This window comes from Drosophila melanogaster, chromosome 3L, assembly GCF_000001215.4.
Source record: "Drosophila melanogaster chromosome 3L".
In the NCBI taxonomy this organism is placed as follows: domain Eukaryota; kingdom Metazoa; phylum Arthropoda; class Insecta; order Diptera; family Drosophilidae; genus Drosophila; species Drosophila melanogaster.
In genome coordinates, this window is record NT_037436.4 from 19231535 (window position 1) to 19257236 (window position 25702).

Here is a 25702-nt window from a genome sequence, read left to right on the forward strand (position 1 = left end):
AATTTTGCCACTCATAAAAAAGGCAAGAGGCGATGATGGTGAGTAGGGGGGAAAGGTCCTGATCGGGGGAGGGGATGAGGCGTAAAAGAGGAAGTAGGAAATTTGAACTTGGGCTTGTGATGTATGTCCGATGTCTGTGGAGACCCAAAAACTGCCAATGCGGCCGACCACTGCGGCAGAGTTTTCCCTGGTCGAAATGAAAATGGCAGACGAGGACGTTAAGCGATGGATGGGCAGTTGCCACCGGGTGGTTTGACCTCTCACCCCTCCCCATTCGCTCCTCGGCCATCCAGCAAGCTGGTGAAAGTTGCCCTTGAATGGTGTTTTCTGGATTATGCCCTGTTCCCTCTCGATCCCCCGAATACTCAGACCCCTTCGTCTAGGCTTTTTCCTCGCGCCCTCTCTCTGTGTGCGAGTCCATTTTCCTGGCTTTTCCTGCATTTCCAATTGAGTTTTGGGTACGGTGTTTTAGAGCAAATTGAAGTCGATAAACAGAAGTCCAGGAAAAGCTATAGGCAATCAACATATGAAAATAACAACACCCAGCTGTGAAGCAGAGTTGTGCTCGAAATACTTGATGGAACAAGAAGTACGGTCTTGTGTGTGTGGAAAAACATTATCATCTTTCAAGTTTTCGCATGTACATTTTACATTACAGTAGAATGTAATTATAATGCAATAATATTTATAGTTCTTCTAGAAGAAATAGCTTTGCAATCTCTTTTTTATTATTTCATATTTTATACCTTATAATAGACATATAATTGTTTAATGGTTGTTATAACTCACCTCCAAAATGAGTTCCTTTGATGTTCTCTTGGGCAGTGTAATTGGTATATTTTGTTTTTATTGGCGTTTAAAATTGCTATTTCACTTGGGTTTATTGTATTTCTATATTTATCGGTTTCGGATCGTATACGTTTGCATTAGCACGGCGCGGAACGGAATGGTTGCATTTTCGTATATTCTATATATAGGCGTTTGCTACATCAGATTGCTGATTATTTTGGCTGGAGAGATCCGCTTGATTTGACGAACCTGAAAAAGATATTGCCAATTAATTGTTGATCACGTGCAAGTGGCTAAAACAGCTATTAAATAGAAAACAAAGGACTTGCAGGGGGCAACCAAAACGCAGACGTGTAGTTTGCTGAAAAAAAAATTGAAAATAGAAAAACACAGACGACAGGTGTGAGTGAAAAGGTGTAACCCGGCCAACAACAACTAAATCAAATCGCAGGAAAATGCCTGCATTTTTCCTCTTTTCCCCTTCCGCCGCCCATCCATCGCTTGGCTGGATCTCAATGGGCTCTGGGGCAAATATTTTAAATGCGCAGATTTTTGGCATGTTTTAGTGGCAGTTCACGTTTTGAATTGTTGCCATGCCCCTCGGAAACGGTCCAACGCTCGTTTCACTGACAATTTAATACAAAAAATGCCAAACATTTTCACAAAATAAAAGGACCAGCACAAAAAGCCAACGTGGAAAAGTTTGGCAGTCGTATAGCGTGTGTTAACCCTTTAAAATACCCAAAAATATATGTGTTCGTACGTGTAAGCCGGGCTATGATAAAAAAGTTGTTTGGAGCGAAATTGTAGGTTCCTTTTTTATGAATGTGCTTTGCGAAGATATAAATGAGACACCAGTGGGTGTGTGGAATAGTTCAAAAGCCATTTGCATTAATGAAAAAGAAAAATATTTCAGTGAAATATTTAATACACTCAATCAGAAGGAAGTAGAGGGAAATTAAAATTAAGATTGGGTTTAATCATTACTTCAAAGAACTAAATAAATATTGCATAATTAGAAATAACAAGAAACAAAAATTAATTATTATTTAGGAAAATAATTAACCAAAATGACCAAATTTCCTATTTATTTAACCCAAACGCAAATATGAATAATATTCTTCGTTGGCCAGAGAATGTAAACATTTCTGCACTTATTGCTTCGACATTCCCTTAGCGTTTTGCATAATTTAACACACGGGTTAGGCTGTGACCCCTGCAAGAGCCACCCCCCGGATTTCCCACCCGCTGAGTCTGGAGCCCGGCCCCGCCCCCATTTCTTGCTAATACCATTCCGCCCCTTTCGACCAGAAGCGGTGCGTGTGCTTGCTGCTCCCATTGAAATGCCAGACTAACTCAATTAGAGTGCGCAGACAGAAGTTGAAGTTGAGTGTTACTTTGACTGCCGGCCAACATGCGAGTGCAAGAAAATATTTATAAATATTTCGAAACATCTGAAACTGCTCCTATTTAAAATGTAGGGAATTAAAGAATGCAATGATGTGGGGAAAAAACTTGAAGACGCGTCTCAATAAACAGACAGCCGGATAAAAGAGTAGGAAACTCGGCAAAAGTATCTAGATACTTTTTGCAGCTAGGTAGCTAGCTATGAGATACTCTCACAAAAACAGCAGCAAAAGCAACAGTGCTGTCTGGCTTGTGAACTCGACTCGTAAATGTACACAGAAAAAAATTGACCTGTCTTGGATCAATTCTTTATTGATTATTTACAACAATCTTATTGTTTTCAACATTATTCCACAAATGCAAAAAAAATCGTTCAAATTTAGACTTTAATTAAAAATAATATTGTCTTTGTTAATGAACTTGAATGAACTTTAATAAAGTGTAATAAGGTGTAATAAGGAAAAAGAAATAAATATTCGAACTTACATTTATAAAAAAAATGTGAAATTCCGAAAAACTTTAACAAAAATGGTCAAGAAATCAACAAGTTAAAAAGTGTATTTTTAGCGTTGTTGGAAATATAAGCTTATGTAAAGTTAAATATATTCTTTTATATTCTGGGCAAAAAAAGCAATATAAAGAGTATTTAGTCCTTTAAAGCTACGTCGAAATATCTACGTTTAACATTTGAATTTATAAAAAGTTTATGTTCTTAAACAAACAACAACTGAAACAAGATGTGTACACTCAAAATTTAAACTTATAAGTGGCTGAGTTTTCCTCCCTGTGTGCGAAAAACACAACAGAAAACAAAAATAAAATGCAAACAACGGAAAAGCGGAAAAAAAGAACTTGGCGTCGTCTGAGTTTAGCTCTCTGTGCTCTCTTTTCTTTTGCAGCTGTGTGAGTGTGTGGCTGTTGTTGTCTTTCCCATTTTCCCGTAGAAAATGTGAATGATTTTCCTTCACTTTCATCAACAGCTGCGCTCACACAAATGCAAGAAGTACTCATTTTCGAATTGCTTTTTGTTATTATTTTAGATACACAAATGAGTTAGCTTTTTCGTATCTTTACCGTTTGGCTGTGTTTTTGTTGTGCTGATTTTATATTTGTTGTGTTTTTGTATAAGTTTATTACTAATATATTTTTATTTGTTTGTATATTTTATTTGCAGATCTCTCGATTTCTCGGTTTTGTGTTCTTCGCCGGCTTGCTATTTTGCAAATGCCGCCGAAATTGCAATCAATTGCAGTTTTATATCTCCAGCTCACACAGATACTCACGCACACTCACACAAACACACACCAATGCGCGACGGCGACTGCGACGCCAACTGCGACTGCGGCGTCGACCGCGCTGCTCACGTCGTATGTCCGTTAATTAAACGCGCGATTTTTTGTTTGTTTCGGTTTTTACATATTATCTTTTCATGTGCTTCTCTCTTTTGTTTTTATTCCGCTTTGTTATTGTTATTAACTATTGTTATCAGCCCTCGGCGCTGCCAACGTCGACTGCGCTGCCTTTCGCGGCTGCTTTTTGGCTTTTTTTATTTCCCGTCTGCGGTGTAAGCGTCTGCGATTTTCACGTTTTTCCTTCTGCCGCGCTGTGTAGTTTTTCCGGTGATTTCCACTTGCCAACTGACTTTCTTCCGACTTTTCCAAACGGCCGGCCGTTGTTTTGCAAAATTCGCAGAGAGAGAGCGATAACGATTAAGAAATGCGGGGGAGGAAAAATAGAGAGATGGAATTACAAATGCGCCGGTCCAAAAAGCTCGCGAAACGATTTGGTAAACGGAACAGAGCTACGTGAAACGTAAGGCCTGCCCGGAATCACGTAACGTAATCACCAAACGAATCACCAAACGTTAATTTTTTGAAACAAGTTTCTGCAAAATAAATAAGTCATTATAAAATATATTAGAGCTATAAATTTATGCAATGTTATTAACGAAAATATTTTGTATGCTAGACTGGTCGAATGGACCAATAAAAAAGTAATTTCGCACCACTTATTCAAAATATGATGAAATCGTCCTGAATCTAACCAAGAAATTAGTCATAGAAATCAAAAATAAATTAAATATAAATGCGTAATAGTATGGATAGCCCATTTAAAGAAGAATTAATAGGTATCAAGATAATTACTTCAAGGGCTTTGATAGAAATTATATTCAGTAAAATCGCGTTCGCAGTAAAATAAAGAAAACGTATAAGTTCTAGCTAAATCATCACTCATCTTAAACCCGTTTTTCTTTTTTAAGAATACAAATTATTTCAATATGTTATTACTAGAAAACTATTATTAAGCTGATTCTAAATGCTTCATATTCGTGCAAATTTGTTTCAGATCTCCCACTCTAATCCGTATTAATTATTATAATATAATATTATAATATATTATAATATAATAATTTTATAGTATTATTTTATACTATTAGTACTTTGCGCATCTCCAACTTGAAAAGTCCAAATAATTTACCGATATTAATGTTCTATCAACAAAAATAAGCAATTACAAATTAGGTAATACACTAATTGAGCACATTAAAAACCCATTTATTTTAAAATATACACACCTACGTGCGTTTGAAATGCATTAGATTTTAGTCTTCAATTAGTTATCCACTAGTATGAACGTCAAAAAGCTTTTTATATTGGTTGACCTGATTCTGGGGACCCTAATCTTGAGCAGTGTTCGTGCAGAGGTCAGTAGTATAGAATCATATATGTAAGTCCTACTACATTAACCTATCTCAACGTATAGAAAGAAGTTTTTATGACGAAAATTGAGTGCCTCAATTATATGCCAGAATTGGTGAGAAACGTAAGCTGCTACTTAAATGAAACTTCCCACCCCACTGGTTCAATATACGCAGAGTTCATATTAACCCAAGATGTTGAGGACCTGAAGGGCATTTACATTTTGACATTTAAGAGAGGTTCATACGTGACGAATTTTACCTCTTCACATGTAGACTATTGTCAGATGCTATCAAGTGTGGAAAATCATTTTTTATTTAGAATGGTTACTACGCAGCTTCGCGAAACCGCCAATTTTCCTATACAATGTCCGTTGAAAATGGTAATTAACACTGGTAAGAAATTGTATAAAACTCTCTAATATCGTATTTTGGAAATTGTGTTTTAGAATAAACGGTATTACGCAAAGGGATTTACAGTTAACTCGAAATTTATACCCAGCTATATGCCAGAAACGAACTTCATTTCGGACGCCCATTTAAGCGTTAAGGATCGCAAAGTATTTCGGTTGCTTATTAAAGGTCGCTTTTCTAGAATACTTCGGCGAAATTATATTAAAACCGAATAGATCACTATATAAATCAAAATGTGTAATTGCAAAATAAATGGATTTTTTTTACTTACAATATTTTTGTTATACATATTTACAGAGAATTAAAGCTATAAATAAGCTACTAAAAATAATCGTTTAGTTGAAATCGTCCACTTTTGTAACTAAAAGCTTATTTAACCAATTGAAGCTAATCAAAGCTGTATTCAGCAAGCCGAAGCTTAAATGTCCTTGCATTAATTATCAGTGATAGTTTATGATCAATAACAACAACACTATGATTTCTATCCCGATATCCCGATCTTATAAATAATAAAATTGTATTAACTGTTGGAGTCGGAAATATATCACCATATCTGACGCACATGGCTATACCGACTCAGTTGTTCACCCTGATCATTAATATATGTATATATAGTCACAAATTTCTGCATCACTGCGTTGCAAACTTCTTAATGATATCCATATACCCTCTGCAAGGGTGAAAACCTAATAAAAATGAAAAGCCTATCAATGGAAGAACTGATCGGTAACGGAATAGTTTTAACTCCATATATCGTATGTATCAGATCATTTCATAATATTTTGCCATTTAAAAATTGGAATCATTTAAGCCCGACTTATTGAACAGATACTTAACGACTTTTAAAAATGATTCAATGTTTTTAAGACAATATTTGTCATTTCTTGCGCTGCAATAAGATTTAAATCAGCAAAACTAACATATCTGTTCCTTAAGTCATATTATTTAATATTTATCCTTATAAATTCGATAACTTTTTTGTGTTAAAATACATAGTTCTAAATGTAACATATATTGGTTATTCCCTAGCTTAACGGAAATATCAAAAACTACGATAGCCTGATATTTTGCCAAACAATCGATTGTGTTTGAAATCGAAATAAGTTTGTGGACATGGGCCTTCATCCAGGATAATGGACATGAAACGTGTAGCGCGCATGATCCTCTCACACAAAATGTAGCTCTCTCAAGTACACAAAAACAAAAGCCTGGCTAACAGCCCAGAAGGGGGTTAGTCCTCGTGAGGGGAGGGGGCCAGAAGCACCCACCGTGCCGATGTAGAATATGACTGTATTGGTAATGGCAGCAGCAGGGCCAAGAACTGCCGGCCGGTGTCTCCACCAACTGAATGCGGTCAGGCAAAAAGCCCAAGTGGCCAAATGGAGGAGTTACCTGATGGGTCGAATTATTGCTTCTATATGTGTTTCAATTGTATTGTGTGTGTTGTTGCAGTTGCATTGACAATTGCTGAGCTGCATTTCGGTCTTAATCAATCGCAAGGATTAAGGAGTTGGGTCTTGAAGCCGAATGGGGGCACATAGTACAATCAGGATGTAAAGTGCGGTTCTTCATCGACAGTGTTGATGTTAAATGAATTCAATTAAAGATGGACTGATAAGGGGAAAAGAATAGATGCATATGCAAAGAAGATGGAAAAATAAAGGCTGGAATCACTAATAAACAATAATAAAAGAACAATTCATTAATTAAAGATGAATGTTAGGAGCACAGCAAAATTGAATGGCAATATGCACTGAAATACCATTGCTAATAAAACCACAAGTTGGACAAGAAAATATTTCATATTTTTGGCAGTCAAGACTAATAAAGGATTTATGGTTAGCAAGGGAATAATAAAGGAAATTGTGAAAAAAAAGAAAATTCAAGCAAAAAAGTACAGGGAGTCCAAGATACCCCCACAAGCATATGCTTCTTATGTTTTACTTATATCATTACAATTATATACAGTAAAGAAAGCAAACTATCGCCTATTTTTTAAACCCATGAAAACTATATTTTAAAATTAATTTTAATATTAGGAAGCTAACAACAAAGTGTTTAATAATTGTATAATTTACCTTGCCTACACCTAGCATAAGCCCAACTAAATCTCATGACTCATGCCCCCAAATTTATTTACGCCTTACAGACCGATCTCCCACTTTCCCCGCCCACACAATTGATCAATCGGCACCGACACAATATTTTCATAACAATTAATTCCATTGATACACAATTGGTGGCTTGTTTTCGGACACCTGCAGTGCATTGAAATTCGAAATGTGTTTTCGTTGCAATTAGAAATTTTATTACGGCTGGTGGGGTAGGTGGCTTTTCGGGCCAACTGAATGTCTAAGAGTTCTCCGCGGAGATCTCCAGGGCCCCAAGAACGCTGTTTTGCCGAGCGATACTTTATGGCCAAAACAAAAGAGATGGTCGAGAGCAGTTGTTTACCCGCGAGCTCAAAAAACAGCGTCCAGAAATTATGGCACGCGTGCTGTGCAATTAGTTTGAGAGCCATGTACACTATATCTGTCTGATTCGCAACGGGGGCGGCACTCAATTCGCCAATTTTATGAGGCGCTCGAAAGCGAATTGAAAACAGCCCGCAAGACATTTCATTTGTGTTTTCTTTTTCATGGCGGAGGGTAAACAATCGAATCTCTGGGCGGTGAATCAGCGGGAACTGAGTTAACCCATCATGCTGGTGGAAGAGCACTCTTAGTCGCAAGCTGTCATCTCCCACTTGGAAGCAATTTTCATGGAAGTCGCACTCATTTGTTAATCGTAATGATTTGTGCAAATGCCGCTAAATGCCATTTGACATTTGTCAAATAGAAGTGACCCCAATGGCAAAGTGGGCGTAATGCCACATCACTTTGTTCAGTTCGCACTCAAAAAAATAGTACATATTAACTTGTATTATATGTAATATGCAACTTGAGTTCTCTCCTTATTTTTTAGAAATTTAAATAACATTTAAGCACACTGCTTAAAAAATAATCATATATATAATTGCTTAATTCGAAAAGTGCATTTCTCCAAGTGCAAAAAGGAAATGCTTGATTGTCGCAGGAACCAAATTGAAACTGATGATCCACACTCACACAGTCATTCAGTCAGTCACTCAGTCACTTAGCCATTCCCTCCTCCTCTCAATCGTACAGCTGCCAAGTGAGCCATCAGTCGCCTGTTTTAATCAAAATCTATGATGTGTTATTTAATTAAAATTATAAATATTACAAACAATAAATGCGACACTGTGTGCACGAGTGTTTGGCTTGGGTTATCTGTCAACTGACAGTTGAATGAGTGTTTACTTTTGGGCTTTCAATGTCGCTCGCACAAATGAACGCAATTTTTTCACATCAAGTGAAAATGAATTTGTAAATGCAATTATATGAGTTCTGCTGACATGTACGTAACAAATAGCTGGAATTATTGAATTCTTAAATGACAATGTAATCACATTTGTGATTCCATTTGAGGTAAAATACAATAGCCAGCAGGATAATTTAAAGATTAATTCATTTTTGCCACGATATCAAATAAATAGTGCAAACAGTTATATTCCGTAGGGTTATTTATCTATTTAACAAATTATTAGCATTTTCGGGAAATTTGTCAGCTTTTTCATAATGCCGGCGATAGAGCTCCTGGATAAACCATAATTTACGACCTTAGACCAGCCGCATATACAGTGCATACGAAAAGTCGTTGAACCGATTTCCACGCAGCACTGGGCTGGCCAAAAACCCTTAACTTTTTTTGTTATTTGCTGCAATTTCCACTGATTAATTAATAACAATAAAAATGGATCGGAGAGTGAGCGGAAGACGAAAATAAAAATGGAAAAGCGTTAATGATTAAACACAGTGGCCATCCGACAAAAGCCAAGCGCGACACAGCAACAACAGCGCCCATTCGTTGTTGCTTTTGATTTATAGTGGGAAACGCGGAAAGGCGTAGCACACTTTCGGGGCGTTTTTCCGGGCGCTGCGGAAAAGGCTGCAGCTGGAGGAAAAGCTATAAATCAGCGAATGGCAAAAGTGGGCGACAACGCGCTTTGTTGCAGCCACCATGGATGCAGTTTTCCTCTGCCGCCACACCGCTTGTTTTTTAACACTTTTCTCCGGCATGCGCAAAAATTCAATGAAGCGGCCAGCAGCGACAAAACGCCGAAGCGCCAGCGGCAAAAACCTGACAGCAGGCGCACGAAAATTTGCATCACACAAGCAGCAAATACGCAAACACATAGAGCACCAGGAAACATACGGCCCGAAAACACATCTACACTGCTAAAAAAAAACGGGCATACTGTTCTCTAGATATTTGTAGTTGCAGATAAAACATAAGATCAACAGTACTAATCATGAGAGAGAGAAAAGCTTAAATTTATTATTTTATTTTTATTTAATAAATTCTTAAAATATAAGCATTGCAAATCATAAGTAACAAAAAAGGGGACAAATCTCCAGGTGGCCTTTTTCTTTTTTCGCTATATTTAAATCAGTAATAATACTTTAATGGTTAAAATTACAACAATAAAACTACTTAAGGTGTTGAGAAATAATTTCGGATGTCAAATAAATTGAAAACTTGAATACTTTTTGTTAAGTTTCACCTTTATCCCCAGCAATGAAAATTTAATCCAAAAAGAATCAAAATAGACTGAAACTTTTTTCCGTGCACACACGAGTGCTGGCTGAGAGACACACAAAATGTTAATGCAAATAAATTGCCTGCTGACTTTATTTAAATTTCCCATAAGACACACATGAACGAGGACTACCGCAGGAGAGAGCAGGAGGGTGATAAATGGTAGGGGACCCGAGGTCCTGTCCTGAAAGCGTCCTGAAGGAGCCTCCTAAGCAAAGTGCTAGGCCGGAGCTTCCATCCGCTACCCAACAGACATGTGTTGCCTGCGGCAGCTTTTTGTAATTTTAATTTTGATTTTAATTTGTGTTGAAATATTTACATAATCACTGACTGACAACAGTGCGCCGGTCGGAACCGAACCCGGTCCTTGAGAGATGGAGGCCGTGTTTGGGGTGGAACATCTGCTTGGGCGCAGCAGATTCTGTATCAAACTTTAATGAAAATTTATAAGGTCTGCATGAATGATTAAGCAAGCATGTGGTGGCCGGAAAGTGTTTCCGCTTTGTCCTAGTTGTTTTCTAAGTTAGCATATTCCTTATATTTCGAAGTCCTTTAGCTTCGAGGAAGCAATAAAGCATTTTATTGCCTTAACCACAGGCGACGATTGCTAAACTGTTGCCTAACTGTTAGTAAATAGAAATATTGAAGCACGATTAATTTAACCTGGATTATAAATTGGATATAATCCTTGCTGATTTAAATTTCGATAAGTATAAGAATTAAGCTGTCACTCGTATGCGAGAGTTCACTGTCCAATAACCTCAAAACTTTTAGGTTGATCCATGAAATATTTTCTCGACCTGCCCTTCAATTTGAACTCTCGCTTGGATGGTTCTTAGTTCTAATTAGTCTTGAATATACGAGAATATACACAATTTGCAAAAACTCTCAAAGCTTGATGTCTGTTTTAATTGCACCTGCCAGGCCCGAAAAATATGCATAAAAAAATGCATACAGCCCGGGATATACTTCTAATTAGAAGGCAAGCCGAGGCCTACGGTATCCGAAGCCTGTTTTTTGCAATTAACTTTGGCAGAGGCGACTTGGAGTGGAGCTCGACTATCCGCAAGATGCAATCGCTTTCACTTTGGCAAAAGATCAAAGGCCAGCGACAAACATATGCCCAACAATGGCTGCTTCATAGATACTTCCTCAACCTCAAATCCCAAACCCCAAACTCGAACTCTAACTCAAACTCAAGCTGCAACTCAAACTCAAAGCCATACATATAGAACGCTTAAAACGAGTCGCGGCCTCACAACAATAACAAATGCCGCTCCGGCGAAAGCTAAATGCAACAAAAAAAAATGGTTTGTGGGTTAAATGAGGGGGGCGGCGAGTAAGTGAATGAAAAATATTTATGAATGGAATGTAACTACCGCTGGCAGATAAAAGCCGTGGCACAGGCAGTGATGTGAAAGGTACTTTCCAGGTGAAATGGGTTAAGGTACTCTATATTATATGGGTTTCATATTCATATATTGTATATTCATTTTTATATCATATTTTCATTGTATTTATTGTCATAAGATAATGATTATCTATTAAAATGGAATAAATTAATGGAATTTCATATTTGTAAGATATTCCTCTTATTGAGTTCTGCTAGACATACAACATATGTACAACGAATGCTCTTGTGTATTTCGACCTGTAGATCTTATTAAAGTCCTATAATCATATTCATGTTGGAAAAAGAAAAGTAAAAATAAAAAGTAATAATTCCTCAGAATAGAGGAATGTCCCCAAAAAGTGTCGCCTGTGTGTACTAAACTGCCTAGATTCGCAGCAACACTGGGCAGAGGGACACACAGGCCATAAATACAGGTAGTCGCTTACTGAATGGCTTCGTAAACGATGCCAAGTGAGGTATGCAGCTGGATATGGAGTTGGAGTCCTAAGTGAATTGCCATACTGGGCGCACACACGACTTCCTGACAATGGGCCTCTTCTCATAGCAATTGCATTGTGCATAGTTTTGCCAAAGTCCTATTCCTCGAATCCTCGAATCCTGGTTCCTGGCTCCTGGCTCACGTATCTCCCCCATTTGCAAAACCCCTTTGATTTATGACATGCGCGTTTTAAGTTTGATTTTTATTTTTCCCACGTATGTATGGTATGTCCTTCGACGGTACAGTTGCTTCTTCCATTAATTGGCACAAGCGAAGTTGTTGCATACTTTTGTGCGCTCTGTTCACGTGGTGAAATGTGAAGACCAGTTGGTTGGAGAAAGTTTAAGATCAAATTTGGTTTGTATCGCTCTTACTGCTCTAAATTTATATACTTAAATACTAGAAACAAGAACTTGAAATATACGATGAAAAATGTACTTAGTTTTGGCAGTACAAACTGAACTCTTGAAAATAAATGTTGTAATATATTAACGCAAAAACAAATTGCTCTAATTGCAGCTCCATGTAAGCTGTCATATCCATTACATTGCTTTACAACCAGGTAGCACAGGTATGTAGATAGTACGGCTGAAGCACCTTTGCCGGATAAAACGCATGTTAATTTTTGTGGAAATGCGAGAAACACACGCAGCACACAAGGATGCCAGGTGCAGCCACCACGTGGAAATGCAACTGCGGAGGAGACTAGGCCCAGCGGAGTGAAACCAGAGGGTTGATGGCATCGGGATGAAATGTTGGACCAAACGAGAGCCACAAATTGCGGCAGAATGCATTTTTCAAAAGACAAAACCGGAGAGGAGGATGCAATCTCAAGTGGTTATCTCCGAGGCCCTCTGGACCTGTGGGACATGGGGACCAAAGTCAACATCAAAGTTCACGCCGACAAAGCGTCGAGAGTAAATGTTTAATGAGCGAGGCGCGCGGGGAGCGTAGTTTGCTAAAAAGGAGTAAAGGATCACGACTCCTTCAAGCCCGGGCGCAAGCCAATTAAAACAAAGGCCAAAAAACAAATGCACTTCAAGGGGGGAAAGCTGGGGGGTAAGCGCGTTTGACAGTGTCAAAGGACCCGAGGAGCGAGCCTACCACGTGAAGTGTTTGGCAACATTGTTGGACCTGCCAGGACCTTCCACGAACTCCCAGGACCTCCCATTCCCACACCCCCCTTTTCCATTCCCAGCACGTACTCTAAGCAACAGTTCTTCTTTGAAGTCAAAAGGATTTTTTCCCAGGCTGCAGCAAAAATCGCAGGCACAGTAAATTAGCTACACTTCACTCGACTGTTTGGCCCCCGGGAAAGGAAAGGGGCTCAGGAATTTCCACGGGAGAGTGGGGAAAATTCCATGCTGCAGCTGCTGCCTTCCGAAGTATGGATGACATGCTAATCAAGGTGGCAAATTAATCGGGAAGAAGAAAACTTGATCGATGGATTGAAGTGGGCCAAGGGAAATGGTCTCTAATTGAAGCTGAAAAGTTAACTAAGGTCAGTGAAATAGATGTGCTGAATCTTGGAACTATGGCTTAATCTTTCTAAGCATTAAGATCTCTTTTAAGTATTATAGTACTTTTTAGCTTCGTAATGTTCTAAATTATCTCAAATATTACGATATTATAGGGGTTTCCATTAAAACGCTATTCATTCTAATTGTAAGTTGCGAAGTATATATAAGGTCGATGGTAATATATTTATATGTTACAATTTAAAAAGAAGTACTAGTATCTACTAAAAGCTCTTCCTTTATATTCCTTTTGGCTTGAACTGGAGATCCAAACCCTGATCCAAGGAGCATGATTTTCTCGCAATTTTCATCGCTTTTAATTATGCTTAGCTGACAGCGCCAACTACAATGGTCGTGACGGGAAGAGGAGTCCGCAAAAGCAGCAAGGAGCAGGAGCTGGAGCTGGAGGAGCAGGACAATGAGGAGGATTAGGTTGAGAAGGGCTTTAGGCCCACTGGCGCCCGGCGATATGTGACAGCCATTTAATTTGATTTATGGCAAGTGAATAGCCTTGATTAGGACGCGTTCGCTACAATGAGAACCGACGACCGACAAGGATGCCTGCGGGGCAGGATGTGTGATGTGGATGTGCATGTGTGGATGATTTTAACTCAATTTCACATAAATCAAAAATGTAGCCATCCCAAAACCCGCTCCAGCTTCTGTTCCCGCTTGCGAATCCGAATCTCCTCCCGAATTCATTCATTCATTTCCCCCGTGTGCAGCTTGGCGCTAATCGCATTTCAATTGTTGAAACGAATTGCGAATTGAATGAAGTGTTGAAATTTCAGTAGCCAAGCTCATAAGTGCACTGGGGAAAAATAAGCAATATTGTTAACATTTTGTTATTTAATTTTATGCTAAGATTCTAAAGTTGTATTTGAGAACATTTTCTTGTTTGAATAGCACCTTTCAAAAGAGTGTAAAAATGTAAGCAGAACCTTATTTCCACTAATTTTTTTGAGTGCATATAGATATAGATTTCTTCTATGAGCGGACAAGTTCATAAAAGTAAATCCAAAGCAGGCAACAATAAGCGAATTTAGGTGTCAAACAGCAGGTGGCAATGGCAGCCAACGGAAGTGCCTGACGTCCTTCGATTGCGGACTGGGGTTGCGACTCGGTTTGGGGTTTGGATTGGGGTTTGGGATTGGGGTTTGGGGTTTCGGGCTCGGTTTCTGGGTTCCGGGACTGTGCGAGTGCGGGACTCCGGGTATCCGGAGTCGGGTCTTTGGGGACTGCTTGGTATCGTCAGAGACAGATGATATCTTAAACACACACACACTCAGGCAATCACACATGACTACCCAGCCAAATGTTATCAGAAAACCAGCAACAAGCGAAAAAAAAACCAAACTGTTGTACAATTTTTGACATGGGTTACACCAAACAAAGGGCCACAAACTTGGGGCGGGCATTCGATACATATACATATGTATAGGTACTACATATGCGTATATATATATATATATATATATATATATGGGAAACCTTCTTTCGATATCATTTGGGCAGCGCCTGTGTATTGGCAAACCGCAAGAACATCAACTGATGGCAGATAAATTAAATTTTGCGGTTCTAAATGGGCAATCAATGAGGCGTTCCACAGGAGGTCCTGCTGCGAAACTCCGCTTCGATTTCGAAAACTATGTGAAAATAAAATTTAAAAATTGAACAAACACCAGCCAATAACTTGACCTCCGACACGGCAGACAGACACTGCGAAATGGCGAAGAAAGGTGAGGCATCCGAAAAGTTGTTAGTTGTTGCTGCTGAAACTTTCAGCTACGACATCAAATATTGACTCAAGTTCGGGGGGAAATACCCCATCTTCCTCCGACGACTCAAGTGGGTGTTGTTGTGTACAGTTGACACCTGGAATTCCCCTTCCACTTCACCGTTTATTGGTATTTATTCGGCAGCCGGAATGTCTAATCAAACAGTCGGAAGGCACTTCAAGGACTGCATGAGCACACAGTATACAACTAATATTGAACGCGATTCGGTATTCGCAAGGGAAATCCTTAAAGCCCGTATAAAATCGGGCGAAGGGTTAAGACGCTTCCCAACTCTGTGAAAATTGCATTTGATGGAGAAAAGTTGAGCAACAGGAGTCTTAAATGGTTTTCAGTTTCAATAGAGAGGGAACCATGTTGGAAAATCTAACAATTATTGAAAGACTCCGGAACTTATATCTATGTACAAGCACTTCAACTATTTGAAGAATAAATAGAGTTCTTGCATTGAAAACTAATTGACTAGACTATATATAAATTCAATCAATTTCATTCGAACCTTTTCCAATCACAATTTTTTTGTTATCGTTCTTTTTAAATATTTTATTCGTTTCAAGATAACCCCCTGCCAGTCTAGACTCAACAGTTGACCAGTTATTACGAGTGGGTTAACAGTCCAACACCGGCTAAAAGCGGGCCAAAAGCCTAGACCAACTTGAATGAATGGAGCAAAAGCCGATGCCATTCAATTCTATATCAAAAGAATTCCCTTTTTTATGTACCTCAATCAGCGGCGCTCGGAGGAAATATTTATTAATTAACCATTATCGCCGACTGGACCCTGCTGATTCCGATTCCGAATACGATTCTGGTCCTGATGCGTTGTTGATGATAAATGGATGTCTGAAGTGCAATTTGCATGCGAGCTGAACAAAAAGGGTGTTGCGGGGGGCGAAAAAGAGAGAGGGAGAGAAAGAGAGGAAATCAGCGGTGGCTATTGATGCCATTGAGATGTGGACACAAAACAGCCGGACAGAGGGACTTCCGGACGTGATGGCAACCTGTCCGCTGATGAGCATCATTATGCCAAAGGACAAGCTGCTCGTCCTGCGGATCGGGCTCGCAAGAGTTGACAATTATGACAGACGCAGGCACTGGACATTTCATTCGTCGTTGCTGCTGGAATTAACGCCATTTTAATTGAATTTTAATATTTCACACACGACTCAACAGCCGGAAGTGGAAGTTCGCAGAGTAGGGCTTTCGAAACTCGAAGCCCAGAAACCGCAAGTAAAACGTGAAGAGTAGGCGGAATGTTTAATGGCCAACGACCAGAACGGATGCCCTCAGGATCAGGCTCCGACTGACTGACCAATGAAATAGCCATTATGGAAATCTGTTGCCAAGTTTGGTCACATAATGGGCAATGACGCATTAAATGCTGAATAACTACCAAATTTAAGGCTTGTGCTGTCATATTAAGCTAAGTGCTTTTAAAAATATATTAAGGAAGCAACTATAGCTTGACTGATTAGAATATTTTAACGCTCTAATTCGAGTTATTCTAATTTTTAACTGTTCTTCAAAACATCCCTCTTTTTTAATAAATAAACTTTTACATTTAAGTCGAGAAAGGCCTTAACTAAATAGAAAATTTACATAAAATCGATCACAACACTAAAAGCTATCGATAAATCAAGATTGCAGCTCTAGCAATAGTGTTACAAAGTTTTAGAAACACGTGCTTAATTTAATGCTTGGCTTTTCTTCAGAGTCCATTTATTTACAAATAAATAAAAAACTAACAAAGGACATGGCAAGTAACCTTCGCATAATATGGATATATCCTTAGTATCATTAAAACTTTTATGCAGAGGGCAGTGCGTAATAAACGAAAAACTCAGGCCAAACTTCAGGTGAAGCAACTCACTTCGTTTGATAAAAGGCTCATTGAATTGGAGCGGCGTGTAAATGGCTTAGCCAGAGAGGTTCGAGAATACAAAATCCAGTATAGTGAGCCCTCCAAACAGTTTCAAAACTTTGAATACCTAATTGTGGAGTTGGTAGAAGGACCGATTTTGGTGGATAGCTCTTGATTTTCCAAAGGATCAAGAGGTCCAGAAACATAGGGCACAAGGCCTAATGTAATAATAGTAACGAAGATATAGCAGTCTCTAAGTGAAAAAGTACTTCTAATTACTTAAAATGTTATAATTCTTTTGAATCAATTAGTTTAAGTGTTAAGAAACAAAAAATTCAAAGTTAATCTGAAAATGTAAGAAAAAATATGCATTTACATAGAAATCTAAGCCACAGAAAGTAAAAATTACTTTTAAATGTTATACCAAAAAAAATGCTCAAATTGTAAGCCCTTATAAATAAGAAGTGACAGGTATAATGCCGTTTTTAGTTCCTTTAAATTGACCATATTAATCCATAAAACTTTACTTGTTAAGCACGCGCTGTAAATCAATGTTTAAGGAACTTACTTATACGTATATGCTCAGATTTTCATTTTCCATTGTACGATTCGAAAGTTGAAGCTCAAATCGGCGTGTATAGCCAGCAGGATATGCCTGAAAACCTGATCAAATATTTTGTCACGACCAACAATTTCCTGAAGGGACAGCTCTGGGATGTGCCAGTGTCCAAATATTAAATGCCATTGTGACAAACGCCGCCAACTGGCTATGAAACAGCCAACTATTGTCGATGATGAGGACATGGTGGCCCAGACCACCGGGAACGGGAGAACTGGGACTCGAATAGTCGCCGCTTGCAATCAGTGGATGGGTGTGACAAACGCAGTTGGCAATTTCTTCGTTTAACATGCAAATTTCAACGATTTTCAATCACAACTCGGCACTCACTGCAGTTCCCTCTGCATCATTTGGGCAGTGCTGACGCCTTAGATAGATTTAAGTCTGCAAAACACCATTTGAAATGTATTGTAAGTCACTAATGAAACCATCTACTTAGACCATCTACAATGACAACAAAGCTCAAATACGGGCTGATTTAATGAATATTTACACTAATTGGCATTAAAAAGTTGATAGACATATAAGTATAGTAAGGTTATTAAGTAAATTTGGGATAATGTAGCCAGAAATCTTCTTAAGAAAAATATGTAAATACATATGTAAAACTCATTTCAAACTTAATTCATAAATTCGTCTTAGTAGAGTAGTTAATTTCACAGCTTTACGAATGCAGTTAGTTTTCCCATCACCTTGGCAAGCATTCCAGTTTTGAATTCCGACAATAGCTGGCTTTGAAAAGCCGTTTGCTCGACATTTTTGGAGCCCATCCTTGCTAAAAGTCACGCAACACTGGCCTCTGCTTTGCCTCGCGCGGACATACATTGCGTATGAGCAATGGAAAAGTAATTAAATTTAACAGGCAAAAGCGAGAACTGCAGAGAGACCTGCGTCCTGTGCTCCATTCTCTGTCGATTTCCCGGCCAGTTAGACTAACAAAAATAAAAGGAGAAATATTGGGAAAACTGTCATTATTAACGCATTGAGCGCGGCGCTGACAGCTGTTGCACCCCTTGAAAAAGGATGGGGAGGATGAAATGGAGGCGGTAGGAAGGTAGGTGCCATGTGCCATGTTGACACTTTGCCGAGACCAAATGACATTTATTGAAATTTCATCATTAAGCGGCATAGTGGCAGAAGCCATCCACGAACTGTTTGCGAACTTTGCTGCTCATCGAACTTATTTAAATTCGAATTGTGACACGTGCGGGGAGTGGGGAGTGGATTCGAGTAGATTGTCATATCACCATCAGGTTATCGAAGAGGCGGAACACACGAAATAGCACGAAAAGAAAGCCTTGACAACCCTTTCCGCTGAAAATCTCTTTTTCTGGCAGCGCAAACAACAATTCAGTGAACTGAAAAATATCCCCAAGGAGCAGATCCAGCATTTTCAACATTTTTGCATAATTTTCAAGAGAAACTTTTCAAGTTATGCGTTAGGTGACAGAAAGCATCGTCATCCCCTCATCGAAGAATGATATGTGAGTTTATAATTCGAATGTAATATGCTTTGGCCAAATTGATGGAGACAAGGGTTGGGTTGTTGGGATCGATATAATGTGAAAATAATATTCCGATTGTGGAAGCCAAAGTTTTGGGAAAACAAATTGATGGATACGAATATGAAAGGCGTAGGGAAAATAAATGGTATGTTCTATGCAGAAACCCAATATTTTACATAAAGTGCTTGCATCTGATGGGTTCACTGAGCTCTTAACAAATTTCTTTATAATAGCGGGTTTAAATAAAGAAATCTGAACTTTACATTTTACTGGAAATAAAATGTAAATGATTAAATAAATTTAAAACTACATATTCATATGCTTACACTAACACATCTTTGGTATAAAACGTTGATAGAAAATGTTAGAAAAAATGATTTCATCTATGAACAGACGCCTAATAAATGTACCAATTATTTTATTTTTTGTGCTTCATAACTAGTATCAACATTTCTGCACTTCAAATAAAAAGAGTAACAAATATGACGAACAGAGGTGATTGCTGAGCGCCAATAAAAGTGGGATTACAATCAATTGCCCGTCGTCCCTGACTTCGCCACTTAGCCTGCGATCCCGCCCGCGTCAACCCCCTGGACCACATCAAAAGCCACCCCCGGGTGGATTCCCTTGGATTCCCTTGGAATGCTGTGGCTATATCCTCGTTCTTCGGATTTGACCAGCCTGCGGGCTCGGGCTCGTCGGTCGGTGTCTAATCAAAAATGCAATGTTTGGCTTGGTTAAGCGGAAATCGGTAGATTGCGTTCGCACAGTTTTCGCTTGTTGATATTAACACATTCCTCCCACTCCGTTCGCATCCTATGCCATCAACACCCCCACGGGCGGAGGTGGGTTAATGAAACGTCACAGATGATGACGACGTTGGCATAAGATTTCAATGATATGTCAAAACTGAGTGATGCTGATGATGGATGGGTGGTCATAACACAGTATCCTTCGTCCTAGTTACACGCGAAGAAAATCAGACACACTTGTTGAAGTTATATGATGACTTATCTCTCATCAAAATGAAGTTATTATATACTAAACTATTAATTTCATTAATTTTAAAGTTAATATATGTAGCTGTAATTTAATACATTATTTAGCATGATAAGTATTTAAGTAAATTACTTCAAATAAGACACCAATGGTAGATTTTGACTTTTTTATATTATAATACAGCTTAGCTATGTGCCTGAGAAACTGCTTACATTCTTGCACACTTTTTCTTTCAGTGCCTGCGTCCACATTCCCCTTTCTTCTGTCTTCTGCCTTCTGCGCCCCATACATCACACGCTTCCACGCATAAATTTGGAAAATTTGGGCCAACTTGAGCCGCATTTACATGGGATTTTCACGGCGGGCACAAGGGAGTAAGGGTTGCCAAAAAGTGGTGGCTTAGATGGACGTGCGACAGTGGGTGGAAACGGAAAGGGGAAGGGGGCCAAGGGCATGGGGCGCCATAAGAAGACAAACAAACCCAGCATCCGCTTGGTGGCAATTTCCGTTTTGTCACTTAACGCACATCAAATGCAATTTTCCTGGGCAAATAACATAATCATCAGGGAAAAGTAGTAGAAGGGGCGTGGTGCCCAAAACTGCTTGGCCAAGCAACCAGTGCAGGCAGTCAGGTGAAATTTTATCACACCAAAATGCTTTCAATTTGTGTTTCTATTTTCCGCCAACTCTTTTTATTTTGCGCCTCCCATATTGAAATTTGATTTGTCGCCGGCAAAGTGCAGCTGGAATACACATTCTTGTGATGGATATTTGAGCAAAACTTGCCCGAAGTGTCGACAATTGAATTTGTGCTGCTTGTGCAATTTGCGAAATTTGATGTGGCACCATTAGAAGCATCTACGTCGGTTCCCACTTGGAGTATGGCCTTCCCTGGATGGAAACCATAATTTTTAATGGCGTTTTTATATGGAGCGAAAGTGATTTTATTTAGAAGGTGTCAACACGGATGCCGCCAGAAGTGATGAGGCGAAGGAAACTCCTCGAATTTATAACCAAGCCTCTACAATGAGAAAGGAGTGGGGGGAAATGGGTTGGTTTCTCTAATATAAATTCACAGAAAATGTTATAAGTAAGATATATTCAAGATTCAACAAAAAAATTTATTGTTAAAGAATTTATTTTTATAAAAAAAACGCTTCTTTATTCAACAATCTATTTCAATACGGTTGTTTAAATGCCACAGTTTTAAGTTTTACGTTAGACTAAAATATTTAAGGTCAAAAACAATTGTAATCCTTGTATTTCTGTCTAGTAAACTAAAAAAAAATGGAAGATTTTCAGATATAGTCAAAAGTTACACTTGTAATAACCATATTATAATTTCGACTTAAAATCCTTTTGCTTAGCTTACGACTTAGAAAAAGTTTTCCAAAAGTAGCTGTGTCTTTTCAGACATATGTGAGTTAGAAAAGACATATATAGAAATAGTTTAACTGCAATAAATTTAACTCGCAGGCCCAATCATAGTGGAATTCTTTGACCTCGCGTGTTCTTTCAATTTTCATTTCCCCCGCGGCCAAACTGAAACCGGAAAGGCCAAACTAGAAAATGGGGCCAGGGAAAAGCAAAAGCAGCTTTACCAGGCAAAGGCTAAAAAGTAAACGCCTTTGGTTAGTGAAAAGTGAAAGAGCAGCGTAAACAAATACGACAGCCGCCGACTCGGGAGCAACTTACATCTGCTGATAAAGAAAACAGCAGGCATCCCATGTGAGCCATGTCCATAGGTTATAAATCGTGGTCGGGCTGCCTGGTTGGGTGGTTCCGACCTGGCTAGGTAGTTTGGTAGTTTGGTTGGATGGTGCAGCGACGTCTTTTTTAATGAAAGATGGCAACAACATCATGAGCGATAAAAGGTTGTCATTAAAATTGCAGTGGTTCTACTGGTTGCTTCATTAGAGCAGGCGCCTCTTCTTTGTCGCGGTGCAAGAGTCGGGAGCTGGGTAGCTCGTATTCCAAACTAGGTTGCCGTTTTGGGTAAATACTGTCGGGCAGAGTCATTGAATCAAGATGAAAGTGGAATTTCTAATGGAAAGACAAAAAGCAACAGCAGAAGGGCAATATCTGCAAAATTCCACGAGGCAAAAATAGGAATGAAAATTGGTAAAACATTTGCTTGGTTTTTAAAATTGCTAGATAACTTGCTGAACATTCTGCCAAAACTTAGAAACTGTAGCTAGCCATATTTTAAAAGTTAATATGAGCTTAAAATATACTGAACTATAGAACTATATGTACTGTTAACACTGATATCAGTGACTGCAGTTAAAACCAAACTGATGCTTACAATTGATTTTGGTGACTTAGATAAAACAAGAACTTTATAACATTTCATCAATTACAAAATGGGTTTTATCTTAATTATCTGTATTGTAACAAAGTCCTAAGAATATTGAATTTTTATGACATTTATTATTAATGAATTAAGGGCAAATATACAAATATCACTAGAAAAGTTTCAACCGTTTTAGAAAATATACAAAATCAGCATCTGAATAAAGTTATCCTCTTCCAGTTCAAAGTGGTTTGTGTTTTCTTAATTACCTTCCAAAAACTTGGTTTATTTTTCGTGATCAACAGCATTTTAAACTAAAACAAGCGCCTCGAGGAAGACTCCCCCTCGCCATTCCCGTCCACTGGACGAGCCAGTTCAATTGAATTGATCCGGACCATGGTGTGCGGAGATCTCTGGAAGTTGATGCGCATGTACTGCTTCCTGCGCTTCTTCCTAAAGTGCGTCTTCGTGTGGCTGAGCGTCTTCTCCACGACGGTGGCCTTCACCAAGATGAGTCCGGGCTCCAAAATGGGCCTTCCCACGAGCGTGAAGTCGCGGGCACCGGCCAGGAGCACCTTATCCAGGCTGATCTCGTCGCCTATCGTTGGCGGCCAGTATCCCTCCACCAGGATGATATCTCCTGGAGTTACTTTAAATTGCTTGCCGCACAGGTGGACAACCGCGAAGAGTCGTCCCTGCTCGGATTTTTGCACCTGCCGGTTGATGCGCTCGCAGATGCTCAGGCACTCCTTCTGCTGATCCTTAGCTATGGCCGATAAATCCACCGATTCCGTCGCCGGCTTGTTTTGCTGCCCAATTACCGGCGATATGCTCAGTGGACGCATGGCACCTACAAAAGAATGGGATTTCATTGGGACCTGGTTATGTCACATTGTTTACATCGATGCTATTTAATATTCACTTACCTGCCGTCAACAAACTGCGATTGGGCACGTGGCGTAGCATTTGACGCATAGTTTGCGCTAGAAAGGACATCGTTTGGCTTTGTTTTTAACTCAAAAGTACATAAATAAATCGGATCGGTTTAATGTCGGCAGATAGGCAAAATGTGAATAACACTAACGCGTTTTCGAACAGCTGTGTTAGCATGCGCACGTTAACATCCCTGTTACATTTTCAGAAATAGCTTGTAATAGCTAGTACGACTAAAGCTTGAAGCAACTCAATAAATAACAATAAGTTACCGCACACTTGCAGATATTTCGGAAAATGGTTTCCTTTACATTTAATTTAATCGTATTATATTTAGCGGCTTGTGTACTTGTAAAACCTAGCTGCCGCTAGCGAATGTTCTCCCACGCTGCCATCACTGACAGCATGTGCTGCGCATAACAGTGCTGTGTAATCATCGAACTTTCAACACTACTCCAAGCAGGCCGGTAATTTCATATACGAATTTTATGCTTAGCAACTTATTTAAGCCCAGTAAACAACTAGTAAGCCACTGAAAAGATCGCACAAGAGTACAACTCCCGACCAGTGATACAGTAGACAGAATCAAAAGCACAAAATGGCCGAGACCGAGAAAATCGAGGTTCGCGACGTGACTCGCATCGAGCGCATTGGCGCCCATTCGCATATCCGCGGATTGGGACTGGACGATGTGCTGGAGGCTCGTCTGGTATCCCAGGGAATGGTGGGCCAGAAGGACGCGCGCCGTGCCGCCGGCGTTGTGGTGCAGATGGTTCGCGAGGGCAAGATCGCCGGAAGATGTATCCTATTGGCCGGGGAGCCTAGTACCGGCAAAACGGCCATTGCTGTGGGAATGGCGCAGGCTCTGGGCACCGAGACCCCATTCACTAGCATGTCCGGATCGGAGATATACTCGCTGGAGATGAGCAAGACCGAGGCTCTGTCACAGGCACTGCGCAAGAGCATTGGCGTTCGCATCAAGGAGGAAACCGAGATCATCGAGGGCGAAGTGGTGGAGATCCAGATCGAACGCCCCGCCTCGGGTACCGGACAGAAGGTGGGCAAGGTCACCCTCAAGACCACCGAGATGGAAACCAACTACGATCTGGGCAACAAGATCATCGAGTGCTTCATGAAAGAGAAGATCCAGGCTGGCGATGTGATCACCATCGACAAGGCGTCCGGAAAGGTCAACAAGCTGGGTCGCAGCTTCACCAGAGCCAGGGACTACGACGCCACTGGCGCTCAGACCAGATTCGTCCAATGCCCCGAGGGTGAGCTTCAAAAACGCAAGGAGGTGGTGCACACTGTGACCCTACACGAGATCGATGTTATCAATAGTCGCACCCACGGGTTCTTGGCCCTGTTCTCCGGCGATACTGGAGAGATCAAGCAGGAGGTTCGCGATCAGATCAACAACAAGGTTCTCGAGTGGCGCGAGGAGGGCAAAGCTGAGATAAATCCGGGAGTACTCTTCATAGACGAGGTGCACATGCTGGACATTGAGTGCTTCTCCTTCCTGAATCGCGCCCTGGAGTCGGACATGGCTCCGGTGGTGGTGATGGCCACCAACCGCGGCATCACTCGTATTAGGGGCACTAACTATCGCAGTCCGCACGGCATACCCATTGATCTACTCGATCGCATGATCATCATACGCACTGTACCGTATTCCGAGAAGGAGGTTAAGGAGATCCTAAAGATTCGCTGCGAGGAGGAGGACTGCATCATGCACCCGGATGCCCTGACCATTCTTACACGCATCGCCACAGATACCAGTTTACGCTACGCCATCCAACTGATTACCACAGCCAACTTGGTCTGTCGTCGCCGCAAGGCCACCGAAGTCAATACCGAGGATGTGAAGAAGGTCTACTCGCTCTTCCTGGACGAGAATCGCTCGAGCAAGATCCTCAAGGAGTACCAGGATGACTACATGTTCAGCGAGATCACCGAGGAGGTGGAAAGGGACCCGGCCGCTGGAGGCGGGGCAAAGCGTCGCGTGGAGGGCGGCGGAGGAGATGCCCAGCCCATGGAGCACTAGAGTCTAAACTGACATCGCAGCAACCCCCCAGTACATTCTCATGACTATTTTATGATCAATAAATAAGTTTCCTTGTATCTATGATTAAATTAAATGCCTACGAATTTGGTCATGGTTTTATAACGATTGTAATTAATAAACCATTATCAGCATATGGTTTCAAAGTTTTATAATTTCGGAAAAGGATATCAAATGGCCAATTGGGGTAGTTAAATACAGCATTGGCTAAAAATAAAATCATTTTTCTTCTCATTGTAGCAAGGGAATCAAGATAGT

General features: G+C 40.0%; 4 protein-coding genes and 2 long non-coding RNA genes across 15 annotated transcripts in view; 3 read left to right on the top strand and 3 right to left on the bottom strand.

Annotated features, from left to right (window-relative positions):
• fz2 (frizzled 2) overlaps nucleotides 1-3839 on the bottom strand; it is a 94399-nt gene extending 90560 nt beyond the window's left edge. The window contains exons 1-2 of one of the 2 annotated variants that reach the window (NM_001275107.1): nucleotides 3480-3839; nucleotides 790-1038 (exon numbers count right to left, since the gene is read on the bottom strand). The gene's annotated coding sequence lies outside the window, so the exon portion shown is untranslated. Of the gene's footprint in view, nucleotides 1-789; nucleotides 1039-3270 lie in introns of both variants that reach the window. The other variant, NM_001144499.3, reaches the window with a different exon arrangement.
• A 986-nt stretch (nucleotides 3840-4825) lies between these two features.
• Nucleotides 4826-5523, top strand: CG33647 (uncharacterized protein; the record flags this gene model as incomplete). Its single annotated transcript, NM_001031965.1, has 3 exons — nucleotides 4826-4900; nucleotides 4960-5277; nucleotides 5344-5523. 3 exons carry the CDS (start codon nucleotides 4826-4828, stop codon nucleotides 5521-5523), a joined length of 573 nt encoding a protein of 190 aa, NP_001027136.1.
• Nucleotides 5524-8329: 2806 nt separating this feature from the next.
• On the bottom strand, nucleotides 8330-8605 carry lncRNA:CR43892 (long non-coding RNA:CR43892). 2 transcript variants are annotated; one of them, NR_073949.1, is made up of 2 exons: nucleotides 8556-8605; nucleotides 8330-8498 (listed from the first exon to the last, which is right to left on the bottom strand). It is a non-coding gene; the product is annotated as a long non-coding RNA:CR43892 (long non-coding RNA). The 2 variants fall into 2 exon arrangements; NR_073950.1 differs by having other exon boundaries at nucleotides 8552-8605.
• Nucleotides 8606-12220: 3615 nt separating this feature from the next.
• On the top strand, nucleotides 12221-20119 carry lncRNA:CR46216 (long non-coding RNA:CR46216). Of its 4 annotated transcripts, NR_167810.1 has the most exons (3): nucleotides 12221-12293; nucleotides 12379-13360; nucleotides 19600-20119. It is a non-coding gene; the product is annotated as a long non-coding RNA:CR46216 (long non-coding RNA). The 4 variants fall into 4 exon arrangements; NR_167811.1 differs by lacking the exon at nucleotides 19600-20119 and adding an exon at nucleotides 16987-19048 and having other exon boundaries at nucleotides 12221-16928; NR_167809.1 differs by lacking the exon at nucleotides 19600-20119 and adding an exon at nucleotides 15730-16304 and having other exon boundaries at nucleotides 12221-13360.
• A 1636-nt stretch (nucleotides 20120-21755) lies between these two features.
• Nucleotides 21756-23527, bottom strand: mRpL21 (mitochondrial ribosomal protein L21). Of its 3 annotated transcripts, none has more exons than NM_001300183.1 (2): nucleotides 23376-23527; nucleotides 21756-23299 (listed from the first exon to the last, which is right to left on the bottom strand). In NM_001300183.1, exons 1-2 carry the CDS (start codon nucleotides 23443-23445, stop codon nucleotides 22764-22766), a joined length of 606 nt encoding a protein of 201 aa, NP_001287112.1. In that variant the 5' UTR covers nucleotides 23446-23527; the 3' UTR covers nucleotides 21756-22763. The 3 variants fall into 3 exon arrangements, with proteins under 3 accessions (NP_001287112.1, NP_001262039.1, NP_649095.2); NM_001275110.1 differs by having other exon boundaries at nucleotides 22586-23299; NM_140838.3 differs by having other exon boundaries at nucleotides 22710-23299.
• Nucleotides 23528-23805: 278 nt separating this feature from the next.
• On the top strand, nucleotides 23806-25577 carry rept (reptin). Of its 3 annotated transcripts, NM_001300184.1 has the most exons (2): nucleotides 23806-23849; nucleotides 23908-25577. In NM_001300184.1, exon 2 carries the CDS (start codon nucleotides 23981-23983, stop codon nucleotides 25424-25426), a length of 1446 nt encoding a protein of 481 aa, NP_001287113.1. In that variant the 5' UTR covers nucleotides 23806-23849; nucleotides 23908-23980; the 3' UTR covers nucleotides 25427-25577. The 3 variants fall into 3 exon arrangements, with proteins under 3 accessions (NP_001287113.1, NP_524156.1, NP_001262040.1); NM_079432.3 differs by having other exon boundaries at nucleotides 23806-25577; NM_001275111.1 differs by having other exon boundaries at nucleotides 23806-25512.
• The last annotated feature ends 125 nt before the right edge of the window (nucleotides 25578-25702 follow it).

Bases quoted from the DNA above. Each gene is read 5' to 3' on its own strand.
- mRpL21 (NM_001300183.1), bottom strand. From the start codon at position 23,445: ATGTCCTTTCTAGCGCAAACTATGCGTCAAATGCTACGCCACGTGCCC. The intron at 23,300-23,375 runs GTAAGTGAATAT...ATTCTTTTGTAG, and splicing joins TCGCAGTTTGTTGACGGCAG to GTGCCATGCGTCCACTGAGC.
- rept (NM_079432.3), top strand. From the start codon at position 23,981: ATGGCCGAGACCGAGAAAATCGAGGTTCGCGACGTGACTCGCATCGAG.